Source organism: Acanthaster planci, unplaced genomic scaffold (genome assembly GCF_054643075.1).
Source record: "Acanthaster planci isolate LZ-2023a unplaced genomic scaffold, COTS_SCS Contig1, whole genome shotgun sequence".
NCBI classification, from domain to species: Eukaryota; Metazoa; Echinodermata; class Asteroidea; order Valvatida; family Acanthasteridae; genus Acanthaster; species Acanthaster planci.
Genome location: NW_028257625.1, coordinates 495,983 through 521,039, shown reverse-complemented (window position 1 = coordinate 521,039; position 25,057 = coordinate 495,983). Strand labels below are relative to the sequence as shown.

The following is a 25,057-nucleotide window of genomic DNA, read 5'->3' as shown; positions in this document are numbered from 1 at the left end:
CTCTTGTTATTTTTTCAAAGAAAGGGGGGTTCCTTCCTTTAGGGGGCTTGCTGCATGGCCCCTGTTGTCTCCCTGGATCCCGCTCTTGCCGAACAGGGGTTGTATCCCTCCCCCACAATATAAGACACAGTGTACCCTGTCTTTCGTGGAAAATGTTTCCGCTCCTACGTACCCTCCCCCCCCAAAAAAAATCGCACCAGTGCCAAACAATCATCTAGAAAAATGAATAAGGCTCTAATTTACTGCATACAGTGTGGTATGTAAAGCACTTTTATAAGGGCTTCAGCTATTTTGCCCGTTTTTTTTTTTTTTTTGAGTAATGAATACTGCGCGCACTGTTGCCATAGGTTATTCCTCAGCGTTTATCATTATCTCTGGGTTATTTACGGTGGATCTGGCGCCCTCCAATGGTCACATAATTCACCCCTCAAACTTAATGCATGTGTTCCCTGACTCCCGGTAACGCTGTGCAACGGATCGAAGCGGCAATTGTTGAGATAACAGACTAATCTGTATTGTCACGAGAAAAGGAGGTCTCGAGAAAAGTGAGTGCAGAAAGATGGCTGCTCATTTGAGCGGTGGTCGTATAAATTTGGCCGTTTGGAGGGAGGTGGCAAGAAGGGAATTGCTTGAATGTCTGGACAAGTGCGTCGGGAGTAAAGTAAGGACCATGCAAGTATAGCTTGCTGAAATAACTATGGTGAATTAATTTGGAAAACTCCATTTATCTGGCTAGGGCCTAGCGCCTATTCTGTATTAACGAGTGGAGTGGTCAGGTTTCCTTGAGTTCGTTAAACAAAAAGGGGGCGGGGTCATATTGTTTTGAATTGGTTCGATTTTAGTAGTAGTTAATGTTATGTTGTTGGCTTTTTTCAAGCAGGGAAAATGCGGATGCATTGTCACGTCGTTTTTCACAGCCTCACCTTAAAAATTGTGCTAAAAAGAAGGTCAGGCATGTGCCAGCTGAACTGAAGACCCCCTAGATTCCAAAATTGCCAGGGTTCTCAGGGTTTTTCCCAACCAGTTTTCACTTTTTCTTGCACTCTCATGCAGCATTTTTACTTGAGAGTGCATTCAACTTGTGGTTCACTCAACTTAGGTCCAGGCCCTACTTGAGTTTAAAAAGTTGATACCTTCAGACTAGACTGACACATGGCCTGAATTTGGAAAAAAACTGACCAGTGTTCATTGTGCCATCGGCATAACTATCAGAGAAGTGTGTAAAAACAGTGGTTAGTATTGTGCAGGGCCTTGATGATAGTCATTGATATTGAAAGGTTGCTATTGCATGGCCTAATATACATGTACGTATTTTGTTGTATTGCATGTTCTCATTATTTTCGTTTTGAGACTCTTATGCTCTGTACTGAAAGCCCCGATATATATTATATTGAGACAGCATTTCCATGTATCCATAGCCTCACCAGATATGATCAAAACCTTGGCAGTGTGAGTTGATGTTTATATTACTGATCGTCCGCCATCAAAATTCTCCAAGTTTTCATGAGGCAATTCAGCAAAGATGAATGAAAGTGTCCTCAAGTCGGATCTTGGTCTAACCAAGTCTGATGTCTCAGTTTGAATTTGAGAAAAAAAGAAAAGGCTGATGTCACAGCAGACTTATATGACTTGTGACTCGGACTGGAGTGTGACTCTAATCACATTTTAATGACTTGGAATCAGACTCAAGCCACTTTGACAAATGACTCGGACTCGACCTGCATGACTTGTGACTCAGCAGCAATTATATTGTTGCATTGTGTTTTCACTGAGCAAAACAGCACTTGATGCAGCGACTGTGGTGCACACGTGGTTGATGCATGTATATTGATTAGGGAAATCGATGTACCGAAACATGTACCCTGCTGACCAAACTTGATACTGCGTAAATGATGCACCAGTATTCGATACACGATGATGTATTTGGTATCAGACTATTCTTGTCGGACGCAGACTGGTGCCCTGCCAAGTAAAATCGCTGAATAACGTGTACTGCTGTTCGTAGAATCTCAGTTGCAGCTGGTTACGGGTTTGACGATCTGACGTCAGTACGGTCTGTGTGTACGTTAAAGCACGAAGATCAATGATGGCATCCACTCCAAAAGTGGCCTGCCCTGAGCCCCTTATTTGTCGAAGTTTATTTTTTTGTTAAATATAGAAAGGACAGGACATACAGATCATAATCAAAAGACTTTTTTTATATTTTATTTTCCATGGTTTATTTGACGTACATATGCATGTTTCCAGTTCATTCAATCAAAGAAAAGCTGTGGTGAAAAAATGTGACTTGGGACTTGGACTCAACCTGGATGACTTGGGACTTGAGAGATGTGACTTGATTTGTGTGACTCGAATACAAGTCTATGTCTTAGTTTAAATTTGAAAGAAAGTAAAGAAAAACAGAATGTGACAACTTTGAAAGTACACGTAAGTTATAACTGTGCCCTATTTCGTACAAGAGCACTTGACAATAAAGTTGTCCAAATGCCACTCAAGTCAAAACGCCAGATATCATTGCAAAAGTTATTTGGGGGGAGGAATTTTTTTTTGGAGGGGGAGGTGGAAAGCAAACATTTGAAACAAGTTTGTGTTTGCTAACTTGTGCATTTTATCCTGTAAAGCGCAATGATCAGTAATGGCATTGCACTATATCAGCACTTGTATTACTAGTATAAAAACTCCTAGAAATTTCTTCTTTGCTCTGTAGGCTGTGGTATGGGATGACCACTTGACCGGTCCATTTGGCCTCATAGCTGAGTACTCACTGTTGAAGGTATTATTTTATCCCCAGTCCACTGGTGTGTGTGAGCATAAACTTGAAATGAGACGATTGAGTGCATTCAGGTTTTAAAAGATTCAAGACAGCAGCCTTGAATTAAACCTAACATTTCCAGACCTTTTGACTTAATTTGTTGTCTTTGATATTTACAGATAGATGCCTCAACCCTATTATCAGGCTCTAGCCACCTCCGGCATTGTGTATGGTTACAAGTGTGTGTAACATGCTATTGAAAAACCAAAACACCTGATATCGGCATAGCCAAAGATTTTCAAATCTGTACTGTTTTGAAGTTGCTGCTATGGAGATGTCATTTCTTGACTCAGTTTTGTGGACAGCCCTTAAAAGAATCTTTCTCGCCAGTTGGTTATCACCTGTTGACCACGAGCAATATGCCTTAGAAAACACTTTCAGGCTAAGCAAATTTGGGCAGTAAGCAAGTCAGTGACTGGCTGCTGGTGGTTGGTACGGTGGTCTTTTAAAAGGTCCAATTTCAGATTGGAATTGGTGCTGCTTTGTTGCCGATGCTGACGTGGTCTCTCTGGTTTGCTCAGGAACATGAGGTGGACAAGATGTTCCCGCTGCGGCCCGGCCGCCTGCCCATCGCGGCCGGCTCGGGTCCGGGGAGCATGATCATCCAGAACATCATCTTCATCGTCCGGCCGCGGCTGGAGCTGATGGAGGTGGTGGCCGACGCCATCCGGCGGACGGAGGAGGCGGCTGGCCGCTTCCACATGGAGTTCCACATCTTTTTCGTGCCCAGGAGGAGCCTGCTGTGTGAGAGGAAGCTGACGGTAGGTTCCCCCAAGGGAGAACAGGATAGGCGGAGCCAGGACGGGAAAAAGGGTGGGGGATTCCTCAAAAGGAATGGAGACAGAAGCTTTCCTTTGTTATGTGATGTACTTGTGACTAGGCTTGTGTTGGACTTATCTGCAACATGGTCAGTGTGCACCAAATTACCCAGTATGCTAATGTACGATATCCAATTTCATTTCCGTTAACCCCCCCATCTCCCTCCCCCCAAAAAATACACAAAACGCATTCTTTTGGGGCCCCAATAATTCCAAAATTAGGCACATTGCGGTTTGCAAAGGGTAGTTTGCAAAGGGTAGTACCTGGACTTTTAGGGCTCTTACTTTTGACGGGTCTTACTTTTTGAGAGTTTAATTTGAAGAGTGGGGAAAACATTTCAGTGCAAACAACACTGCTTGTGTCCAATACAGGTACACTGCAGATCTTCAAAATGGCTGGGAAATGAATAACTTTGGAAAGGTTGTGAACAAGAAGTTAATTCTTATTAAACCTAAATGTTCTAGGATGAGGGAACAATGTATGCCAAAAGTTAAGGCTTCATCACTGTCAGATTTCAAGTGTAGCATAAAGTAACAGATAAGATGAACCAACCTTTTACTTCTGCATCGCAAGATTACTTCTCTTTTGTTAGGTATACAGCAGATTTTATTCGAAATAAGAGACATCCCCATAGTAGCAGCAACTGGAATGCCTCTTGTAATGTTGGTGTATTCTTTTGACACAGGAACTTGGTGTTTACGGCACGCTCACCACCGTGGGGGAGTACACCCTTGACTTGCTACCCTTTGACAGCGATGTGCTCTCCATGGAAATGGAACAATCGTTCAAGGTGGGATCAGTTTTGCATGTTGCGTTTTGCCTTCTCCAGAAGCATTTTGTGATCAGGCTTTTTCTTGAGTGGGATTGGAAACCAACGCTTCCTTCTGCTTTCCGTGGATGATGTCGCAACCGCTGGACCTGTAATCTTGTATTAACCCTCCTATGCTGAAGTCACTCTTTGGGTCACTTGGTAAACACCTCAAAGAAGCACAGCTGTGTTGCGTTGTGCACTGCACCAACAGTCCCTCACAGGAATATCAGATTGCACTTTTGTGCTGCCCAACAACTTTGTTTCATGTGCATAATTGTGCAGTAAACCAAATGCAGTGAAGAGGACGGCACAAAAGACCCTGGGTCATTTTGTGCTGGCAATCTACTGTGTACACACTGGACCTGTGCATGTTTGAGTTCCACATAGAAAATACATGCACAAGAGTGACTGTTGGGCACTCGTGCATATTTGTGCTGTAAAACCAAAGGAGGGTTAACATCCACTAGGTGGATTTTTAAAAACCTTCAGTTGTCGTATCTGAAGAAAACACTGTTTGCATGCTTGCTTTCTGCAGTCACTTTTGACATTACCACGTTGTACATTTCTAACCACTTTGGCCACAAATGAGAACACTCATGCGTACTGACACTTTTCGCCTTCCATAGGGATTTAAATGACTGCATATGCTTCTGTGTTTCTTCTGGAATCTTTAGCATCTTATCGCCAATGTTAGTTTGCCCTTATTTATAGTGTGTTTTGTTTATTAGGGGGAAATTGGGTCAAGTACAGGCGATAGTAGTGAGATATGAGACCGTGAAAATTGATTTCCCATTGAGGAGTAGGTCCACTGGCTTGCTGACAAAGTTGGAAACTTGTAAGGAAACATCTTTGATCCCTGAACTTGCCCTGTTGACAGGAATGCTGCTTGCAGAATGACTTTACGACAATGTTCTATGTGGCTAAGGCACTGATGAAGATTCAGGCCCTGTATGGTGTCATACCCAAGATCTATGGCAAGGGGCCATTGTCCAAGGTGAGGAGAATTGGCACGGTGAAGCAAATCGCTGGAGTTGTTCCTCCGGGCCTAACTTTCCGCTCCGTCCGTAGGCTTTGGCAAATTTTGGAAAAAGTTTTGACCATGTTTCCTGAATCTCCTATTCACTGTAATCTGTTTAATATTGGTTGCCAGACTATTTTGAGTTGCGTGCCTCACTTTCGTTTTCTTTGAAATGTGGCTTAAACCATTTGGAAATGATTAATCACAAATTTGAAATTATTCATCAGCATAAATGACATTAATTTGTGATGAACTTTTATCTTTGCTTTCCTTTCTCTCAGATTCCCAAACTAAACAATTGACCTCAGTTTCAATTCATTATGGCCGACCTGTGTGTGTGCGTAGCACTAGGTGGCATTGATAATCCTGAATCATCCCACACCTAGAGTCTTCCGAATCCACTCTGGTCTTTGGCAAAACTTTGCATAATTGAAGTTCAGAGAACAAACCGTTGGATCCCGGTGCCATGGATGTTTTTTTGGATGAATTGGGGAAGCTAAGGTTCCTGGTGAAAGTATTTTTGGAGTCAGGGTTGAATTTGTCACTTGTGGCATTCAACATATGTATGTCACTGGGAAATCATGACTGAATTCATGATATGCTTTTGAGCTGGTTTTGTTGACACAATTTGTCTTCATTCATAAAGTCCTGAACAAAAGTGATCTTGGAATGTTATTTGATCTCATTTATATCCTTTTCTCCACCTCATTTTGCAGTCACAGTTTTGAACATTAAAAGATAAAAAGTTCAATTTTGAAATTTTTGTAAAGATGCAGTCCCAGCAAGCAGATTTGTTTCCTTTGTGGTGCGTAGTAAACATTTTGTGTATCAACATACCAACAGCACGTGGCAGATATTATCCTGCGAATGCGGCGGGAGATGGCCGGCAACGAGCGCCAGGTCCCGCCCCAGATTGACACCCTCCTGCTGGTTGACCGCACAGTGGACCTCTTGACCCCGCTGGCCACCCAGCTGACCTATGAGGGCCTGATTGACGAGATCTACGGCATACACAACAGTGAGTGGAAAAGCTTTTCCTGTTTCATCCTGGGAATCTTGCTCAAACTTTAGTTTCTGCTTTACTTTCGACACTTTACTGCCACGCAGTGTAGTCCTTCCACTGAAGTGAAGCTACCAACTTTGAAGAAGTTTACCGTTGTAAGAACTGGACAAGTCTGTTTGTGGTTGATCGGTGCAATTTAAATATCCTCAACTAAAAAAAAAAATCCACTTTCCGTCTCACAGCCACAGTGAAACTTCCTCCTGAGAAGTTTGTCCGGAAGAACGAGAATGAGCCCCAGCCGGAGCTGCCCACAGAGCCCAAGAAGATCCAGCTCAACTCCTCCGACGAACTGTTTGCCGTCATCCGCGACAAGAACTTCAACGCCGTGGGGCCGGAGCTCAGCAAGAAGGCCAAGATACTCTCGGCGCAGTACGAGGTAAGCTTGGCCGATTTGTTGTTTTTGACAGGTATCGTAGTCGAGAACATTTCAAGTACCAAAAGTGCTTCCAAACAGGTTAGGAAGGAACAAAGCTGGAAAACATGGATGGTGGACGGTAAATGCCCAAAGGTAAGATTGTAGAAAAAAAGGATGACTTCAGACCATCACTGTCCAATAAAAAGCAAGTTTTTAGAGAAAAGTACTCAGCTTTACTTTTCTCCTTGCAACCTAATTTTTTCAAAATGGAGTTTCTGAAGTCATCAGTTTCAGGGTTCTAGTGAAATAATTGTATTGCACAGTCCCTTTAAAGGCGTCACTGATCAACTTTTGTGGAGGGGCAACTGGCCAGAAAAACCAGCGAGTGCTCCTTTCCCTATGTGGTTGTCACAAATTTTGCGTTCACGACAGATTTTTGAGATTGCAAAAATGCTTTTTATGATTCTGCTTGTCGTCCTAGGAACGTAAAGATGCCAAGACGGTGCGCGACATCAAACAGTTTGTTTCCAAGCTGCCCCACATACAGGCTGCCAAGGCCTCCCTTGCAACTTGTAAGAAACTCCACCTTTCCTAAGTTTTTTGCTCAAAAAAATAATAATTTTAGTGTGCATAAGACCCCCCCGCAAATCCAGACTCTGCATATTAAAAAAACAAGTCACATTCTTGCAACAAAACACCAAACACAAGGCAAACAATGGATTTGAGTAGCCGCTGAAATTACTTTGAGGAACTTTTCTTCTGTTGAATATTATTTAGAAATACATTTATGAATATCTATTTATTCATTGTACTTTATAGTAATTTAAAAGACACGTATTACATTCTAAATCCATTTTGAAAAAATTAAGTACCAGGTTTGGAAAACCTATTTCATTATCCGTGGCCTAATTTCATTAAAGAAATGATATCTGAATTACAGTTTGGAAAGTGTCTGAATTCTACCGTATTTGCTATTTATAGTTTTGAAAATTGTCATTAATGTGTATGTACATGTACTTGGCAGCTTCAGTTCTTGTTTGTGCTTTTCAAAATCCCCAGACACCTCCATTGCTGAACTGGTCAAGGAACGGACAGATCTAGAGTCCTTCATGGACTCACTCCAAACACAGCAGGGTGAGAATTACTGCTAACAGTTCCCCAGTAGATTCTCTCACACTTTTCTGTTGCAAGGTTATGAAGGCAAGTCGCGTGACAGTCTTAAGGTGCCTTTCCATTTGAGCCAACTGTTGCGCATCCGTCAGAACTGCTCCCAGTGCAATTTTGACCGTCGAACGCACATACGCGTGTTGTATTAATGGAGTCAACTTTTGTGACCGTGACAGTGAAACGCATGAACGCATCGTGCACACAAACAATGTACACACCTTTACTACATACCAAGTGTGGACCTCCAAACAAAAGACTTCCACATGATGTACATTGGGTTAGAAGACGTCATGTAAACTTGCACATGTCGTGTAAACTCACACAGAAAGACAGTTTCAGAGCTAGGGTCAGGGTAATTCGTGCCATAATGCAAAGAAACTGACAAGGAAATCATCGGAAATCCAGCTAAGGGTAGTTACCATAGTGGGAGGAAAAAAAAATAACAAGTCACCCCAAGTTTTCTTAACTTCAGGAAAACAAGGAATGTCCACACTTGGTATGTGAGTCGAGCATGCACGCCTGCTTTTTCTCAAACTGATATATTGTCGTGTCAGTCAAATTGTACACTTGTCGTGATTTTTTTTTTCTTCAATTTCCGCGTAGAGTTCATGAATGGCGTAGACACAGACAAAGTGAACAACTACATCGAGGAATGCATCGCCAAGAGAGAACCGCTGATCAAGGTGAAGATTAGTCTGGGAGTTACTTCAAGAATGACTGTTAGCTCATCTCCGGCTGATTACGGACTACTGCGCTGTCAAACTCTGGCAACACTGTACACTTTGTGGCATACTTCTCCATCTTTTTTGGCATACACATACACGGCGTGACACACTGCACTGAGCCGATTCGGAATCTCGGCTTCGTCTCTGACCGTGGTTACCTGTCCGACCCCTGATTTAGTTTTTAAGTCTTATCATTAAAGTCAGATAAAAATTGTTTTAGACTTTGCCGTTGCATTAGACTATTTTCTGTGTTACCTTTGTAGACAAAAATGGATTTTCCTTGACCTGGGGGCAGAGTCCAAAGGGCAGAACTTTGTCGAATTAAAGTTGGAGGCCAGAGGCAGGGGCAGGGGTAGGAAAAACCCTTCATATATTGTGTTTCAGCTTATGTTTAGATGGCAACCTTGTATCATTAGATTTCCCCCAAACGATTTGATTTCTATTTCAGGTGTTGCGCCTCCTCTGCATGCAGTCGGTCACCAACAACGGTTTTAAGCCCAAAATACTTGACTTCTACAAGAGAGAAATCATACAGGTGGGCTTCAATGTCATTATTGAAGGACGGCGTTGCATGGGGGGGCAGGTTAGGTGTAACACCCCCCATTTGCTATCATCAGCAAAATTATTGGTTCTTGTCATCAAATTTGTGCCCCTTCCCCTTTTAGCAAAAGAGACTTACCGTGCCCAGCACCAGGTGTTATCAGATATTGTCCAGTGTTGTACACTTTGAGCAGTCCCTCCTCACGTTGCCTTGTGTCAAAATTATCTTGGGCGCATCTTTCCCAGCTCAAAAAGACAGATCTTGGAGAGTTGGTGTCACCTCAGTCCTACAGTTTGATTCTCAGCCAAGCAAAGAGTCACGTTTGTGGTCACCAACAGACTGTTTCAGATGTTGCAAATTAAAAATCGTGCTTCAGTCAATTTCAATTTAGTTTCAGCTTCATGTTGACCGAAAGCAAACCCAGCATTGCCCATTGTGGTTTGCTTAATCATTTCTTTGAACACGGGGATTGTAAAGCTTTAAAACTCGTTGCTAGGACAGCGCCAGAACCAAACTCTCAACCAGTAACGTTACCCATAATGATGTGCTGGCATGTTCAGCTTCTGGTTCGTGATGATGCATCATGAATGACTTCTCACTTTTCCGACAACAGACTTACGGCTTTGAGCACATAGTGTCGCTCAACAACCTGGAGAAGGTGGGTCTGTTGAAGGTACAAGGCCAGAAGACGTACGGCACCATCAGGAAGACGCTGAGGCTGGTTGTGGAAGACGTCAACGAACAGGTAAGCACCGACGAAATACATTTGCAGCCCTTCTTTATATCATGCTCTAGATAGAACGTTCGTTACAAATCCGATTCTGCAAGGACCAACTGCTTATACTAATTAAAGCAGTTTCCCCCATTGAGAAGATTACCGTTGGAAACAAAAAGCCTAAGGCTTGAAATGATAGTGTTAGTAATGCTTCAGTCAACAGAAATGTGGTTACCGACCAAAAGCAGGGTATCAGTCATCCGGTGCGTAGCACTTGGCAAATACAAGTCGTCACTGATATCTAACTGTGTTCAGGGTCAAACTGGGAGTACAAAATTTGGGGTCCAATGTTTGTGTGTGTCCCTGTCACATTTGGCATGTGATTATTTAAAGTTCAGAACATATTGTTTAATTTCCAAGTTTGATTAAGCAATGCAGATAACCTGCCAACAAATAACAACACTTTTAGGTCAATTTCAGTGGTATTTCCTTGTTAAATTGCACAGGTCAGGTGTGACAGGGACACCAAAACCACACTTTTGGATCCCAGATTTATAGGATTTCTCCACTAAAATGGCTAACATAACCACTATAAGATGCAAAGCCTGACAGTTCAGCCAGAGAATAAACATTACATATTCTCCCCCCAAAATGGATTGGATCATCTTGATACCTTTTCTTCAGAATCCCCACAGATATGACACAGCTGGTATGCACTTCACAGAATAATTCACCCCAGGTTAGGGGCCATTTAAAATTATCGATGGTTTTAATTTGAATATCGATTTTTTTTTTCAAAATAGTGGGTGGGAAGGTCAAGGTGAATTTTTTCAAAATTGAAATTCACTTTTCATATAAAACAAGGAAAGAAATCAGGTTTTTTATTTGCGTCAACTACGCATGCCATGTGAGCGTTCTGTAAGTGCGGTCTTTTCAGACTTCATCCCAAGTTACGGATAGAATGACTGTGTCACAGACCGAGTTCTTTAGTTTCCCTTTTTAGTCTACTTATGTTAAATCGAGCCATGCAACTGACAAAAAAAAAACTTTACAAAATTCCCAATTTCTATTTACCCAGCACGCAGTAATTTATTTATACTATCTACAAGTATTTAGAAATACTCACAGTGCCCTCAGACAATCAATTTGCAATTTGAGGTGTCAAAAATACGGCCTCAAAAACTCAATCCGAAATTGTTACTCGGTGGAGGCGTTTCAGACGATTTGCAGAGGAGGTTGACCCTGGCAGTCTTGAACCCATCCCCCAGGTAGTTTTCTTGCAGCTTGTCCCCCGACGGTAGCTTGTCTCCCAAGGCGGGCGTAGTCAACCCTCCCGGTGGCCGTCCCCGATGAGGGCGGGTGACTGCAACAAACCTCGTACCTCCACCTTTGCTCAAGTACCGAGCTCTCCGCAAAAAAGAGGAAGCCCTGAAAATAATCCACTAAGTCATTTAAAAAAACCCGTAGATCTGATACAGCTAATAAACCAAGTTTAGGGAGCAAATTTCACGGTGTCTGATCATTCCATACCGAACGCATACGTGGACAATTCCATATCAAGAGAACTTACAAATATACAAATCTAGGCAGATCGTTTGCGTAAGTCCAATATCATGGGGCACAACGGAATATCGGAGGATCTACTCGTCATCATGATTAAATAGGCAGAAACTAAATTATTCCCAGCCTCCTGACATTCATGCAGAGAATAGCAATGATGGGTATTTATCAGAACACATAATTTACAGCAATTAATATAAACTTGCAGTACTATTTGAGGACGAAGTCTTACAAAAATCCCTGGCTTGAAATGGCGAATTCTTGACTCAGAAATCAAATCAGCTCGTTTCAAATTATTCAGCTAGCGTTGTCTTTGGCTATCACCGGAGGACTGGGAAAACCTTAAATTTTTCCCCTGACAATGGAGCTATGGCTCACTCTGGTGCTATTGCACAACCTGCAGATGCTCTCCCATCGAGAATCTCAGATCTATTCGCCCTTTCTTGCCACAAGGAACCCCGCCACATTCTCCATATATACTAAGTAAAAACTCTTTCTTTTACCAACTTGGCGCCAATGCCTTTTTTGGAAAAACACAAACAACGCCTCCAGCCTTGTTTACATATAACCTAGGCATTTCTATGGCTGGGTGAACCAACTGTATAGCATTTCTATGGCTGGGTGAACCAACTGTATAGCATAGATATTAATGCAGAAGAAATAAACAATGCCCTCTTGTGACAGACTGGTGCACATGTATCGTATATGGTGTGAAACTCCATGGGTGAAGGTGGTTTTTCATTGGACTTGTTGGCTGCGTCCAAATCTCTTGTCTAGAGCTAGGTCTATGTCTCCACTCCCTTGGAAATATATAGAGAAGCGCAGACAATCGACCTTGCCGTAGCTGTGGAAGCCCTTGTTTTGAGCAGTATTTGAGCAATGCAGAAAACCAATGTAATCACGTACCTAAAACCAATGCACAGGCTAGGTAGGTGCACCCACACTGTGCAGCATACTCGGCTTAATCTGACGGCAAACACATGTATGCGTCATGTAAAATTGTATGATTTTTTTCATAAATATTTGCGTAGATGAAGGTGCATTGAATCAAATATAAGACGGCCGCAAGTACGTACCTTTTATGCAAACGTGAAGCAAGTTGCATTGCTCAAGTTTGTGGTAAAAGCACACGAGGAGAAGCATGCATGGTAAACTGGTTCATACCACTAGAAATAGCGAGAACGACATGGAATGGCTGGGAGCCAGTGACTCCCGTGACAAAATGATATATACCGATCTTCAACAACCCGACAACAAGAAATCATCAAAAACTTTAGAAGTATTTTCGCAAGTTAGTTGACAAAAAGAGATTGTATTTTTCAGTGTCAAGTACATGTATTTATTCGAGGTCTCAGTGCATGAATTTTCAGGGATTACTGAAACCCAATTTTCTGTTGGAAGGTCACCGGACTCCGGAAGCGATGGCTAGTCCACGAAAGCAGTTTATGTGCCGCTGCATACTACAAAAAAATCACACGTCAATATTTTGCATGTTTTCATCAGGGAAATGATAATTGGACGTGAAAATACTTTAAAGGAGAGCGCTGAAACAAAATGAATGCACATAGTTAATGGGAGAACAGTCACAGATGCAATAAAACAAGAGCCAAAACACTGTATCAGGGAGTGCTGTAATGGGAATTGTACATGGAGTCGCAGCGCAGCATTCAACATGGCCGTCACCATGGGCACTGTAAAATATTGAAAGAGCAAAAATCAGGGTTTTTAAAATCGAAATTGGGGGGGTGGGTGGGTCAAAACATATTTGAAAAAAAATGAAATTTAAAACATCAAAAATTTGGAACGGCCCCTTAAATACTTAGTAAGTGTTAGACTGTCCAAATAAGGCACTGTGTGGCTATGTCTTTGGCTTTTGCAATGAGCACACTATGCTGAATAGCCATAGCCCCATCAGACACGGCATAAATAAGCTACCTTACTACAGTGTGAATCCCCAACAGGGTCTTGTCAAAGGAGTGGATCCATTTGTCTTGCCAATACACTCATTCAAATAAATACATTCTCCGGTCTTGTTCCCAGAACCCCCACGACATCTCCTACGTGTACAGCGGCTATGCCCCGCTCAGTGTGCGGCTGGCCCAGTGCCTCGCCCGGCCAGGCTGGCGCAGTATTGAGGAGGTGCTGAGGCTCCTGCCTGGACCAACAGTGGAAGAGACCCAGCAGGTGCCCTACGGCCTGCTGAAAAAGAGTAAGCCACTTTTAATACAGTCAAATCAAAGCCAGGGTCCACAGTGCTAAGCGAAGAAATCTGCTTAACACTGACAGCATTAGCTTAGCAAAGTGGGTTACCAGCCAAGGTGTCATACTCTTTGCACTCATCGATGAATGATTTCCCTGCCAGATTTTGCTCAGCCCCTGCTAACAAATATTTCCAGCTTACTTGTAAAAGCCCCTCGAAATTCAGCCCAAAGCAAGTTCAGTTACGAATGTTCGAGCACGGTTAAGCTACTAAATGCGTCAGACATACAGTAGTTAGCAGTAGTTGGACAAGTTTTTCGAATTGTAGACTCCGTGCACAAGTCCTCCCTCAAGAATGACAAAAAGAGAAGCCGGGCTTGTGTTTGAACACCAACACTGCTGTGTAGTCATGCATGTCATGGGAGGACTTGGTAGATTTGTGCATATTCAGTTGAAAATTATTGCTAATTATGCCAAAGTATGGGCGACAACAGCACGAGCCAAGGTATCCATCCTATTTGATGGCATTGCTGGGGTAACAAATATTAATATAAAAAGTATTAATATCAGTATTATCAAAGTACTGTGTCTCATTTATGCTTGTGGGTTGGACCTTCTGGGCTTGATTGTATCCCTGGTTATCAACATGATCAATAGCTTCATGTATTACAACATACAGCAGGGAGCCAGGGGCTTATGTTCAAGCTTTAACTGCTTCTGTTCCATGTGGCCTATTGTGCAAGTGTTCAAGAGAATGTAGAAGAGTGACAGTTGAAAACTACTTCTTATTTTGCTTTTTCAAGGAGTCATCTAAACAGCTTGAACCATTTGAAAATCTCTGCTGTTGTGGCAGCATTCTTCCTTTGTCTCTTGACTGTTTCCTTTTCCTAACTCCAGGGACGATAGGCGACAGTCAGGGCGACAACCAAAAGGTGACGCTGGTCTTCTTCCTCGGGGGCGTGACCTACGCCGAAATCGCCGCACTGCGGTTCCTCTCAAGCCAGGACGAAGGTATGTTTAATTTGTTACACAGGGAAAAGTGGTATAGTTAACCACTGTCGGCAGCAGTGGTGTTGCGATTTGGGATTTTTTTACATGTAAGGGAGGGTGCCACGTGTGTCCTCTAGGGGTGAAAAAACCCATATCGTACGCCACTGCCGTCGAGTACAATTTGCCCTGCTGGACTGTGAGTTTTCCTAACTGATGAAAGGTGTTACAGAAATAGTCTGTTGCAAGCCACCTTCCGTGTCGCAGTGTGCTTCCTCTGACCTCGCATAAGTGTACTTTAGTGATGCAGTTTGCAAGACTTCATTTGATTAATGTTTATGTTGAAGTGGTCACAAACTTTTCCTGCGATTTTTCAAGACCACCGAAATCGAAGTGTTTGTGACATGACGTTGTAAATATGTATGGCACCATTTTGGGGAGACAAATTGTCATTGGCTTTTCCACTCCACCTCAGGACCCATGGAGTATGTGATCGCCACGACCATGGTGATCAACGGACATAACTGGCTCCGTTCCATCATGGAGGATCTCATCGTCCCGACGATCTCCGAAAGAAGCACAGACTCGATGACCTCCAGCCGATTGAGATGATCGGAGAACTTTCCTCTCGCCATGGAAATGGGGAAAATGTTCCAGTTTATGCTCAAAGAGCCCACTGTCTTACGTCAAAACAATGTTTGAAATGCATGTCATGCATCAGTTTCTCACTTTCAATCTTTCTGCAGCCATTTTAAAAGTTGACAGAAATTTGAATATTCATGAAGTGAAGAGTGACATCATCCCAAGGCAGCAGTCTCAGTATCCTGCTCTTAAGGTATAAGAAAAGAGAACCCTGGGGGGGGGGAATGCATGAGAAATAAGAAAACATTGTTGGTAGCGTGCTGGAATAGTACCCCGCAGGTGCTGGATTTCAGTCGCATTTCATTCAAACTTTCCTGGGAGACATTCAGATTGAAAGGCAAAAAAACACAGGAAAATCTCAAAGCATCAGCAGGCCCCTAGATGCACGGTTATGAAAAAGTGAAAAATAAAAAGACCAAATGTATGAAGTCCAAGGGACTAGCACTTTGCAGTCTCTTTGATATTTCTTGAGGTTACACCATTTGTACCATCAGTTGTAAAATTTAGCATATACAGACTTCAGCATGGATCATTTAATCCCTGAAAAATCAAACATCAGGCTCTGTTATATTCTAGTTACCAGCCATATTGCAATTTTTTTTTAGGGGCAGTGGAGAGATGAACTGTGGTTTGGGCCAGATGTCCTTGCATAGTCTAATAGTTGTCCTTTTATTAGGGTTAAATTTTGCCAATCTGAACATCACCTACTCTATTGTTTTGATGTCGCCCGTCATGCTGACAAATTACTCATTTTGAAATTTGATTTCCATGCGTTTAATTTTCCAAAATTTTATTGTAGTCCCAAGGCTGTTGTGTACATACAATAAAAAGAAAGTGACATGTGAAAGGTACTTGATTTGTCATATCACAAATTTATTGAAACATTTCCGCTAAACTACAAAATCTAAATTACTGTGACACATCTCTCCTTATTACATTAGGAAAATCTTCAGACAAACCTCACATAGGATAATGATTAAAAACTTGAATAACAATACGAGGTAAAAGCCGGTTGTTGATTAAAACACATTATGAGTCCTGGGAACGTCGAGTACTGATTGTTTGCACATAATTGTTCAACTTCAGCTTTAAACATAAAACTTTCCTATGGCAGCGTTGACAGCAATGCTACCATGCTCTGCTGGTGCACATTATCAGTTTAGGGTGATTCAAGACTTCTTATTTGTTTTATATGTCTCAGTACAGGTGACCGAGTGTTGAAACTAGGCAGTGTAGACAGCCTGCTTCGTTGCAAATACCGATAGCAAAATGGGAGAGAATTATTGTGCAAACATAACGACTCGGGAGACCGCACTCGTAGTATACCACTTCATTATCAAATTAGGCTGGATTTTTAGCTTGCCTTTTCTGAAAATCATGTTTTATGACCGAATCTCAGTGATACTAGAGGTTACGCGTAAAGCGTCCTCAAGAGGGCAAGAGCTTTGTATCACTAGGATAGGCTCGAGTAAACCTTTGATGCATTTGTTGTAATTAAATTACAACAGCGAAAACAGCCTCTTTGACACCATGGAGATGCCAGCAACACAGAACCTTTCACCCTGGCATGAAGCATCCGCATGTACTAAAGTTCAGTGCTTGGTCAGTCAGTGATGGACACTTTCATTCAACAACACCCCAAGTGAGTTTGTGTCATATGAACAAGCTAAACGTCTGTATTGCAGTTGAAAAATATGGTGTGTGGTCCACATTCCCGATAGATGCATGCGTCTTGGATCTAGTAACTACTGTTGGTAATACAATTCATAAAATGCATGATGGCAAACTTAAAATTTGGACACTGACGAGGTAAAAGATTGGAGTCACAATTTCACGGAACTTATATTGTATGGAGAAAAATTTGAGCAAGTTTTGCTCACTAAGTGATGAAAAATTCTTGGAATTACCATTGTATAAATCTCTGAAATGCCATTGTACTAAAAAGTAGTACGGAAAGAGGCTAAAGAGAGTATGGGGTGGAGTCACACCTCCCCCGCCATGGGAAAAACAAATCCGACAGCTTTAAAGACCGTTGAATACCTATGCTAGCGCCCCCATGGGATCCCAGGCGGGTAGAACCAGCGGCTTCTGCTCAAAGACTCCCATCACCTCCTCCGAGACGAACTTCTTGTCCACAACCACCTCGTAGACAAACTCCGAGAACCAGTCGTCCGTCATCAGCAGGTAGCCTAAGAACCGACCAAGAATTCACAGAGCCCTGAAAAACTAGACCCTAGTTTGTCTGCTGTTTACCCAGGGTATCCCAGCTTTGAAGCGAGAAGAACTGAAATATGCCTTTTCGGAGTGGACTGAAAACCCAGGGAATTAAATTGAATTGTTGCACTTTGCCAAGGACTGAAATCCAAATCCTATGGAGGATGCAGGTTTTTTCCAATGGAGAAGGCAAACAATTTAACAGGTGGTGACCTGACACTAACCCTGAGGCTTTACAAGGTTCAACAGGGTTCTTTTAGGTACCTTGAAGGTACCCTTGTTTTAGTTTGAGTTCTTCTCTTATGAACCTAGACCCTGGCTGTTTAATTGTGAGACTCCTCACATAACCTACCAAGATAAAAACAGCAGAGTAAAACCCACTTGCATGTTTGCCAATTAACCTTTGACCCCTACTGACCTTTGTCCCCCCTCTCTTCACCCCAGGAGTTCTCCACTCTCCATTTGGTGGGTCGGGTAGTCGTAGTGTCACCTTCCTTCTGTTCCTTGGGTACCAAAAACACATCAAATATGAGACAAACAGACTGACAATGTTGTGCAAGTAACATCTGTGACCATGTAGTCACCAGGTCCCTTATTCGCCGGGTTACCGTGAGAACCAATCTTATTTGACAAAAAGTGACAACATTAGGAACCTGCAACAGATTTCACAAAACTTTATGCAATGGCATAACCCCACTTATGACCCATTTTATTGTGTAAGCAACCTTTTTAGAGCAATTTTATGAAACTATGTAAGTCCGTGACTTGCGCAACAAATTATGGTGTAACTTGCATGGTCATTTAGGTGGTGCAAGTTGCGTTAAACGAAGTGAAAATGAACAATTTAACAAGGCTCAAATGAAACACATACAACTTCATTTGTAGAAGGTAATGAAAAACTTGTTTGGTGTGTGAGAGAAATGTGAGATTTTCTGTCCGGTTCTAACGAAGAGAAGATGAAAACTCTTTCAAAATGGCAGCCGGAGGTGATTCAACGACTGATGACTGTTGTTACATTAGAAAGGAACAGCCGTCATAAAAGGCCATTTTTGTCCTCGTCCAAAAAATCCAATACTGTTTAAAGGTGGCGCAGCTACGCATCTTTCTGTGAAATGGAACGTAAGTATATTGCACAACTATGGCAAAAGTCTGTGGTGCCAGGCTTATGCATGGTTCAAACTTAGGCCACGTTTCATGAAATCGGCTGCTGGCGACTATACAGTCAGGGACGTTAGTATCTGCTGTGGAACAGTACAGCCCAATGTCAATGAACTTCTGAGGCTGTGTTTGAGAGTCTTAGCAGCGGCTGACAATAACACACGTATCTATAGGAAATAGATCTAGCAGTAAGCCAGCGGCTTCCGTATGGCTGCATGTTATGTGCCGCAGCAGCCAGGTAATTGGAATGGCTTACTTCGGTGGTGACCCCTGTGAGGGACATGGCGTGAGTCATCAGAGATTCGCCAAAGATCAGACGATCGGCCTTGCCCAGATCCAGCATGGACACGCCGAATACGAGGTCAAAGTTCAATCTGCAGGAAACCAAGAATATCCCAGAACGGGCCGTGAGAAATATACGCACAGGTAAGATTTGGAACTTTGTATCGTGGAGGCTAGCCTAAAAGGTTTGTGGGTTACACCCATGTGGGATTGATCTCTTCAGGAAGTGTGGTGGCTCTGAGAAGAACCGGTGATGTGAGTTGACTTTGACATTTTGACCAGGATGTTCTATTCACCCTCAGGAGGTAGGTATGCTGGACTGGAATGGAGAAATACATTTCAAACAAGACTTAAAAAATGGCAAATGCATCTTTACGTTTACACTACCCCTCATGAGAGGTCAACTTAATGCAAATAATAACATGGGCATCTACAGGCACTCTGTCTTGCATATGTATGAGTAAAACTACACCAATCAGATTACAGGACAGTACCATCCTGAAGTTATACAGCAAGTCAGCAACCAGTACAAAGTCGGAGGCTTTGAGAGGTCCTAATGAATATGCATGAAGTCAGGTCTGTAGATGGATAAAATGTGTCCCCTAAACTCCTGCCAAGCCAGTATTCCTTGATTTTTTGCACGGTTTCGCCCAAGAAATCAATTGGCCACTTACATATTGGTATCTAATTGTCCAGTTTTGCCGCTGAAATGCTTGCCCACGTCGCAGCCAAACCACACAGGCTAAACGAAACAGAAAGAAAAAGGATACCCAATCTTGAAAAAATAAAAATGTTTTGTGCGCAAATCAAGCACGGCATATGTATGCGAGATGGACGGATTGGCCACCTGTGGTGTTGCAAAGTACCTGAGTGGGTTAATGTGACAACAACATTACCTTGGAATCAGTCAAAAATAGCACTTGAATTCTGGTGTCAAAAAGGGCCCCCACTTGTTTAAGAAAAAATTACTACATGGATCAGAAATGAAGACAGAGAAATCCAGATCTGATCTTTAAGGGACAGTTACCTCTCCGGACTTGATCATCTCCACGGCGAATTTCTTGAGCAGATCCACGGGCTGGTTGTTGTAGATGGTCTTGCGTCCACCGACCATATTCCCCAGGAACTCCACGGTCAGTGCCCTGCCGAAGGGGCTGGTCGGTCGAGGATCGTTGACGAGGCAAACCTCAAAGAATAAAGTCAAATTGACAACGCAGAGTGAAGCTGGACAAAGACTATGACCAAAAATTGTTTTACAACATGTAGCAACATCTACGGTCAGCACACGCTTACCTTTTATTTCAGTGACGCGGGTTCAAATCCCATCCAGGTTGATCAGAGGATTGGATTCCCAGCCCATACCTGATTCGGTAGGTCTTCCACTGAATTTGTGTCAGGGGTCTTCGTCATACACATAGTCATCCCTCCTAAGGTTCCTCTAATGCTTGCAAGCTACACGTGAAGACCACTTGCCATCCTTGATTGTAAGTAGCTTACCTTATTCTCCAGATCGTAGACTGGTTTGACGTATTCTTCGTAGAACGCCTTGGGGGTGATCGGTCCAATCTTGTGGTAGGCCTTGTTCTTGTCATGGTATTCCCACATGATAGTCGAGGGAGGGGTTCCCAAACATACTGCACATATACGGTAAACCTACACGGTGGCAGCCATGGGGAAATTTGAATAACAGTTTGAATATAGATGTTGTATTGACAAAATGGGAGACCCAATCATAAAATTAAAAAAAATCACATACACACAAGTCACTGACAAGCAACTGATGTAGATCTTTTGTCCAGTGAGCTTGAAGAAGTTACTTAACTGAGTTGGATTAATCACAGTCATACGAGCCTTACTGCTTTTTTTCTAAGCAGAATATGACAATAGCAGCAACTCACAATGCAGTGCGCCACCAAGAGGTTGTCATGGAGAGGCCCTTTCGTAGTGCATTATGGGATAAATAGTCGATATGTCTCATTCGCTAACTGTGCCTAGTGGGGAAAACTTGAATTTTGCCGAATGTTTGTTTATCTTGGTGGAATATTTGAAAGTACTTTTTGCCAATGCGTGTTGGGTAGTTTGCCTAATTGTGGCAGTGTGTCGACCACAAACTTGAAAAGTGGCCTGTCTATTAGGCAAACTCTTGGTGGCACATTTTATTGTGAATTGCCCGTATTGGACAAAGTGATGGAAGAAATGCAATGTTATGTACCTCCCCAACCATCTTGTTGACTTCTTTGTTGATCTCCGCATCGGTGGCATTGCCCTTTACCATTGATTGAAGTTCTTTGGCATATCCCCGCACCTAGGGAAATAAGAACGTACATTCCATTCAGAAGACATCCATCGACCATTCATCAAAGCAATTCAATCCCTTTAACCTTACACAAGCAACAATGCACCAAGTGGGTCAGGTTTAATTTCAAAGTTCCCTGCATTCTTAAAATGCTTTGAAAGATTTGGCACTCTTTCCGTTAGCTGTGGCCAACAGCAGATGCCAGGGGAAAACTGCACATCTCTTAACACTTGACACTTCATCCTTAACATTTGGGTGTAAAGCAGTGCTGAAGGTACAAGAAAGGATTATTGAACTGTTCTCCTCAGCCTTAGTTTCACCTGCAGTAAGGTGAGAATTGTCGCCCGGAATTTCCCAAGCTCTGGATCGAAGGGATCGAAGCAATGCTTGGTTCGCAGGGTGAGGTTCGTCCACTGGGGGACAAAAAGTATGAATACAATTACTCCCAGTGCCGAACCAGAAGATTACCCCTTACCCCGCCGGATGCAGTGGAGTACGGTTGTTAAAGTCTGGTGCACTTTGTTGCATTGGGCAATCAACAGCGGCCGAAAGTTGAGTCCCACTCAACCATGCCACTATTGGATCCTGTGGTGACTGGCAACCACACACTCCAAGGCCGTTTGGCCTTGGGGAGAGTCGACCTGTTGGATCTTTGTTGTCAAGTGGGAGCCCTTACCTAGGAAATCCTAGACCTAGACGGAGAGGATTGATGCACCTTGGGGTTCAGAGCAAGGTTCATCCACCGTGAGGTGCAAAGCAGTGCCCGGGATATCTCAGGTACCAAACTGAGGGGAGGAACGCACCTTGGTTTTCAGGATGAGGTTCATCCGCCGTGAGGCGTTGGACGTGTGTGACTCCGGGAAACACTTCTTGGGCACCAGGCCGTACTTGCTGACCAGGTTGATCAGCATGTCCCACTGGCCGCCGTCGCAGGTGGGGTCCTGCAGCAGGAAGCTGACCAGCCGGCCTTCCACGGGCTCGCCACGGCGGAAGACGTCTACAAAGGTGTGGAGGAAGTAGTTCATCCTCTCGACCTGGGGGACGGGTGACGGGGAGGGGGCGAGGGGGGAATACAAATGATGAAATGAGGAGTGAATATTCGGAAACTGTGCCAAATCTGAACTTATGTCTTGATGTCTCAGGATAACTCTGGCAATAAAAAATCCCTTACCGCTGCATAATTACGACTTGCAATAAAAAAGCAGGTATGCAACTTGAACTTTGACAAAAACAGGAAATTCCAGTCTTACATGACTTTGTACAGTGTTTTTCAATTTTCAACGACGTGAGTGTGAAGTGAAAAATGAGGAAATCAGCTGATCCGAGGAAAAGTTGCATGCTTGAATAAGAAGATAAAATTTTCACCTTGTCCCAGAAGAACAGAAATGACTGGCTGAACTCAAAGTCTTCCAGGTTGAGTTTCTTCATGAAGGGGACCCTCACCACGTTCAGGCAGGCGAAGATCCAGCATCGACCACTGTTCTTCTGGTTTGTCATTGGCTTGGTGTCTGGAATCTGGTGGAAAAAGATGGTTTTCCTGCCTTATTTATCTAGGTATTATTCAGACTAATGCTTAGGAACAGTTTTACCCACGGTTCCAGCTTTGAAATTTCCATTTCCAAAACAAGGGACCCAAGAATTCGCAATAGACTGATTCATTAAGCCCCACCCCCATTGTTTTCCAATACAGCCGGGATTAATGTCCGACATGGATGTACAAAGGTCTGACAAGCGTGCACACACGTATGACGTGCATGGCTGGAGCACATAGTGTGGCACTGGAGAACAGCACTTGCCAAGTGTCCATGTGCGTAGTGAGTGGGGCTTACTTGATCGTTCTGCCGGAATCAAACCAAACCTATTGAGGACAATACCGACAAGCTAAGTCCAAACTGTGGCATGGAACGTGAAGAGATTCTGTCAAAGTTATACGTGTATTTTGCTCCACTGCATGGGGATATAAATGTACACACATTAATGATTACTTCTACATGTATAGCCTGCTCCCTGGTCACCTGAGCGTTTTAGCAAGAATTCATATTTTCTAACTTGTGCTTGAAATACGGACTGCTTTACAAGTTAATTTCTGGTTCCCAGGCACAATTTACCATCTACTGCTAATGAGGAAAAAAACAAAACAAAACAATGCGGGCATTCCTGGACATTTGCAGTCAAGGTTTGTCTGCAGTGGAATTTTACCTAAAAATTATGTGGAATTGCTCTTTAAAATCAGATGGAACACAGAATGTGGACCTCCAAGAATTCTTTGATTTGTATGGTAAGCCCGCTAGGGAGCCGTTTATGGATATATGGAAAAGTCTATAAAAACCAACCCTTATTTTGTACAGGTGGTTATGCAGATGATGGAGTAAACTCACAATACTTGCGACAATTCTCAGTAGCTAGGTCCATTACTGGGGCAAGTTAGACTCTTACTTACCCCAGAAATTGTTCAATGATTCATAGAAAGAAACATCAAATGCAAGAAACGTGATTATCATGTGCTGACATTCCACTCGCTTGATATGAAGAACTGGAAAGAGTTCCGTACACAGACATCACTTGGCACCCTGTGCACAAACACTATGAGACTGGTCTGAAAAAGTCTAAGTGTTTTTTAGTTTAGTGCTTCAAAACTGTCTCTGCTAAAGTTAGCTTTTTAGGACATATTATCACTTTCTGATAGCTGAAAAAGCAATGCAATGGACAATTAGTATGGCTCTTTTACCTGAAGAATTACCAAAAATGTGAAATATTAATTTAAGCTTGAAAACTACAGACCTTGTATCTGAAGGCATGGTGTGCCTCTTGAAGTAGCCTGGGATCCACACAGACCTCCAAGGGATCAAACTTCCAAGCTACATTCTGTGCCAATTTGTTCTTGGGGTCTGCCTCGAACTCTGTCTTAAAAGCTTCCACCTGAGCCGTTGTCAGTTCTGAGAAAAGATTAAAATGAGGAAACCATCTGATGAAACTTCACCATGCTCACAGTGATGGTGGAACACAACATTAATAACAGTAACATCCACCGTCAATTATCATACCATCAATATCAATTTATTTCCATCATCATCCAATCATGTTGAATAATTATTTGGGGTGCGAAAGGTCAATATGCGTGATTGCTCAATGTTAGTGCAATCAGTCAATCTTACTGCACGATTTGTCGATGATTGCACCATCAGCCAGTAGCCGTTTGTTATAATTCAAAATTGTGAAAGATGTTTCAACATGTTCAATAAAGGCAATTAAGTTGAAGATAACATGGCAGAATTGGCTGATCATGTCTAGCACAATATTGCAATCATGGGGGGGGGGGCTACTACCCCCAGAACTGTGGGGTCTGGTAGCGAGGCGGACGTCGGACCCCACAGTTAATGGGGGTAGGGGGGCTACGTCACACATTGACACTCGCTGAAACTGAAAAACTTTACCAGCCATTCTTCTGATCTGCTTTATTGATGGTGCAACTGCAAGCCGAACTCGAATCAGGAAACTTGGACCAAGCAAAGCTGATGTTCGAAACAACATATATGTACATATACACCCAACGTTACAATGTCACCTCCACCTGCGCTGTGAGCGTGCCCGCGGTGAAACGTTGATGTGTGAAAAATTACCGGTAAAACCTTCAACTTGGCCCGGACTAGTATTATGAACCGTTAATGTTCAGCCTTTCGTGAAAGTAAGTAT

At 42.9% G+C, this 25,057-nt stretch overlaps 2 protein-coding genes across 2 annotated transcripts; one reads left to right on the top strand and one right to left on the bottom strand.

Annotated features, from left to right (window-relative positions):
* Positions 1–523: 523 nt before the first annotated feature.
* Positions 524–16,265, top strand: LOC147795629 (vacuolar protein sorting-associated protein 33A-like). Its single transcript, XM_087131520.1, has 15 exons — positions 524–661; positions 2,708–2,773; positions 3,334–3,573; positions 4,317–4,421; positions 5,320–5,436; positions 6,304–6,478; positions 6,706–6,899; positions 7,360–7,450; positions 7,938–8,012; positions 8,649–8,728; positions 9,219–9,305; positions 9,925–10,056; positions 13,627–13,795; positions 14,683–14,796; positions 15,248–16,265. Exons 1-15 carry the CDS (start codon positions 560–562, stop codon positions 15,382–15,384), a joined length of 1,884 nt encoding a protein of 627 aa, XP_086987646.1. The 5' UTR covers positions 524–559; the 3' UTR covers positions 15,385–16,265.
* A 1-nt stretch (position 16,266) lies between these two features.
* Positions 16,267–25,057, bottom strand: LOC147795628 (bleomycin hydrolase-like). The gene is made up of 11 exons (XM_087131521.1): positions 24,799–25,057; positions 24,146–24,300; positions 22,730–22,879; positions 22,168–22,398; positions 21,281–21,373; positions 20,566–20,721; positions 20,096–20,254; positions 19,743–19,810; positions 19,043–19,160; positions 18,047–18,131; positions 16,267–17,603 (listed from the first exon to the last, which is right to left on the bottom strand). The coding sequence occupies exons 1-11, from the start codon at positions 24,893–24,895 to the stop codon at positions 17,455–17,457; spliced, it is 1,461 nt and encodes a 486-aa protein (XP_086987647.1). The 5' UTR covers positions 24,896–25,057; the 3' UTR covers positions 16,267–17,454.